Raw genomic sequence first — 1,900 nt, 5'->3', positions numbered from 1 at the left:
TCTCATTATTATAAAAGATTCACCTTCAGACGAAACTCAATAAACTCACACACACAACTTCCAGTGAGAGAGGGGACAGGCTGTCTTTCCACAGCCACTACAGGAATACTACTGACTGACCCAGACCACTTGAATCTGCTGCTCACTCTGTCTGATCGACTGGACTCTAACAAGAACAAGGAATTACAGTGAAAGTAAAACTCCAGGGAACATTAGAGGAGTTACTGTTACCAGGACTGGCTGGCTGATTTTCTGTCTTGAGCAGAGTCAGTGTTTGTTGAAACTCAGAGGACTAAATGGCTTCCAGGTCGTCTTTTTCAGAAGAGGATTTCTCCTGCGCTGTGTGTCGTGACATCTTTAAAGAACCTGTTCTCCTGTCGTGTAGTCACAGCTTCTGTAAAGGCTGTCTGCAGGTATGGTGGACACATAAGAAATTAACAGAATGTCCAGTTTGTAAGAAAATAAGTAAAAGGAAACGTCCACCCTGTAACCGGGCTTTGAAGAACTTGTGTGAGGCCTTCGTACAGGAGAGACAGCAGAGAGATTCAAAACGTCAGAGGAGTGAGGATCTCTGCAGTCTGCATACTGAGAAACTCAAGCTCTTCTGTCTGGAATGTCAACAGCCAGCATGTGTTGTATGTCGAGATTCTAAAAAACACAACAACCACAGTTTCAGACCCATCGATGAAGTTGCACTGGACCGCAAGGAAGAAGTCCAGAAATCACTGAAGCCTTTACAGGAGAAACTGAAGGTATTTAATCAAGATAGAACCTTATGTGACAAAGCAGCAGAACACATTAAGTTCCAGACCCAGAACACAGAGACACATATTAAAGAACAGTTTAAGAAGCTCCATCAGTTTCTACAAGAGGAGGAGGAGGACAGGCTCACTGCACTGAGAGAGGAAGAGCAGCAGAAGAGTGGGAGGATGAAGGAGAAGATTGAGCGTCTGAGCAGAGAGATATCCACCATTTCAAACACAATCAGAGCTATAGAGGAGTTGTTGAGTGCTGAACACATCTCATTCCTGGAGAACTACAAGACCACAACGGAAAGAGTCCAGTTCACACTGGAGGGCCCACAGCTGGTCTCCGGAGCACTGATAGACGTGGCCAAACACCTGGGCAACCTGGCCTTCAAAGTCTGGGACAAGATGAAGGACGTTGTCTCCTACACTCCTGTCATTCTGGACCCCAACACTGCCTTCCACACGCGCATCCTGTCTGATGACCTGACCAGTGTGACACGTGAACAACAGCAGCTTCCTGACAACCCAGAGAGGTTTGACTTCTATGACTATGTCCTGGGTTGTGAGGGCTTCAACTCAGGGATTCACAGCTGGGATGTTGAGGTTGCAGACAGTGAATACTGGGAAATGGGTGTGTTATCCGAGTCCTTTCAGAGGAAGGGAGGTAGAGGGGGTCAGTACTGGAGCTTATGTTCATTTGCAGGTGCATACACGGCACGCACCGCAGAGTCCATGACTGATCTCTCATGGATGCAGATCCCCAAGAGAATCAGAATCCAGCTGGACTGGAACAAAGGGCAGCTGCTATTCTCTGATCTTGATAATAACACACACATACACACCTTCACATACACTTTCACTGGCACACTCTTTCCATTCATTGAGACTATTCATACTATGAAGATATTACCAGGGAAGGTCAGTGTAACTCTGGGACAATGATGATGATGAGGATAGTGACTGTAGACTATAGAAAAATAATCTGAAGCCATTGTTGTTCTTGTTATAGTGAGGCATTGGATTTTCATGATTCATGATTACATGTAGCCTGGTGAAATCTCATTTCCATTTGATCTCAGGAAATGAGATCAAATGGAAATGGAATTTCCGGAGGGAGGGGTTTACCAGGCTAGATGACATGTATAATTCTG

The 1,900-nt window shown here is 45.4% G+C and overlaps 1 protein-coding gene across 1 annotated transcript; it reads left to right on the top strand.

Annotated features, from left to right (window-relative positions):
• Window positions 1–296: 296 nt before the first annotated feature.
• On the top strand, window positions 297–1,691 carry LOC308080580 (nuclear factor 7, ovary-like; the record flags this gene model as incomplete). Its single annotated transcript, XM_080422473.1, has 1 exon — window positions 297–1,691. The coding sequence occupies one exon, from the start codon at window positions 297–299 to the stop codon at window positions 1,689–1,691; it is 1,395 nt and encodes a 464-aa protein (XP_080278599.1).
• Window positions 1,692–1,900: the final 209 nt, after the last annotated feature.

Source organism: Gymnoscopelus braueri (assembly GCF_963280865.1).
Source record: "Gymnoscopelus braueri genome assembly, chromosome: 24".
In the NCBI taxonomy this organism is placed as follows: Eukaryota; Metazoa; Chordata; class Actinopteri; order Myctophiformes; family Myctophidae; genus Gymnoscopelus; species Gymnoscopelus braueri.
This window is presented reverse-complemented; position numbering and strand designations above follow the sequence as displayed.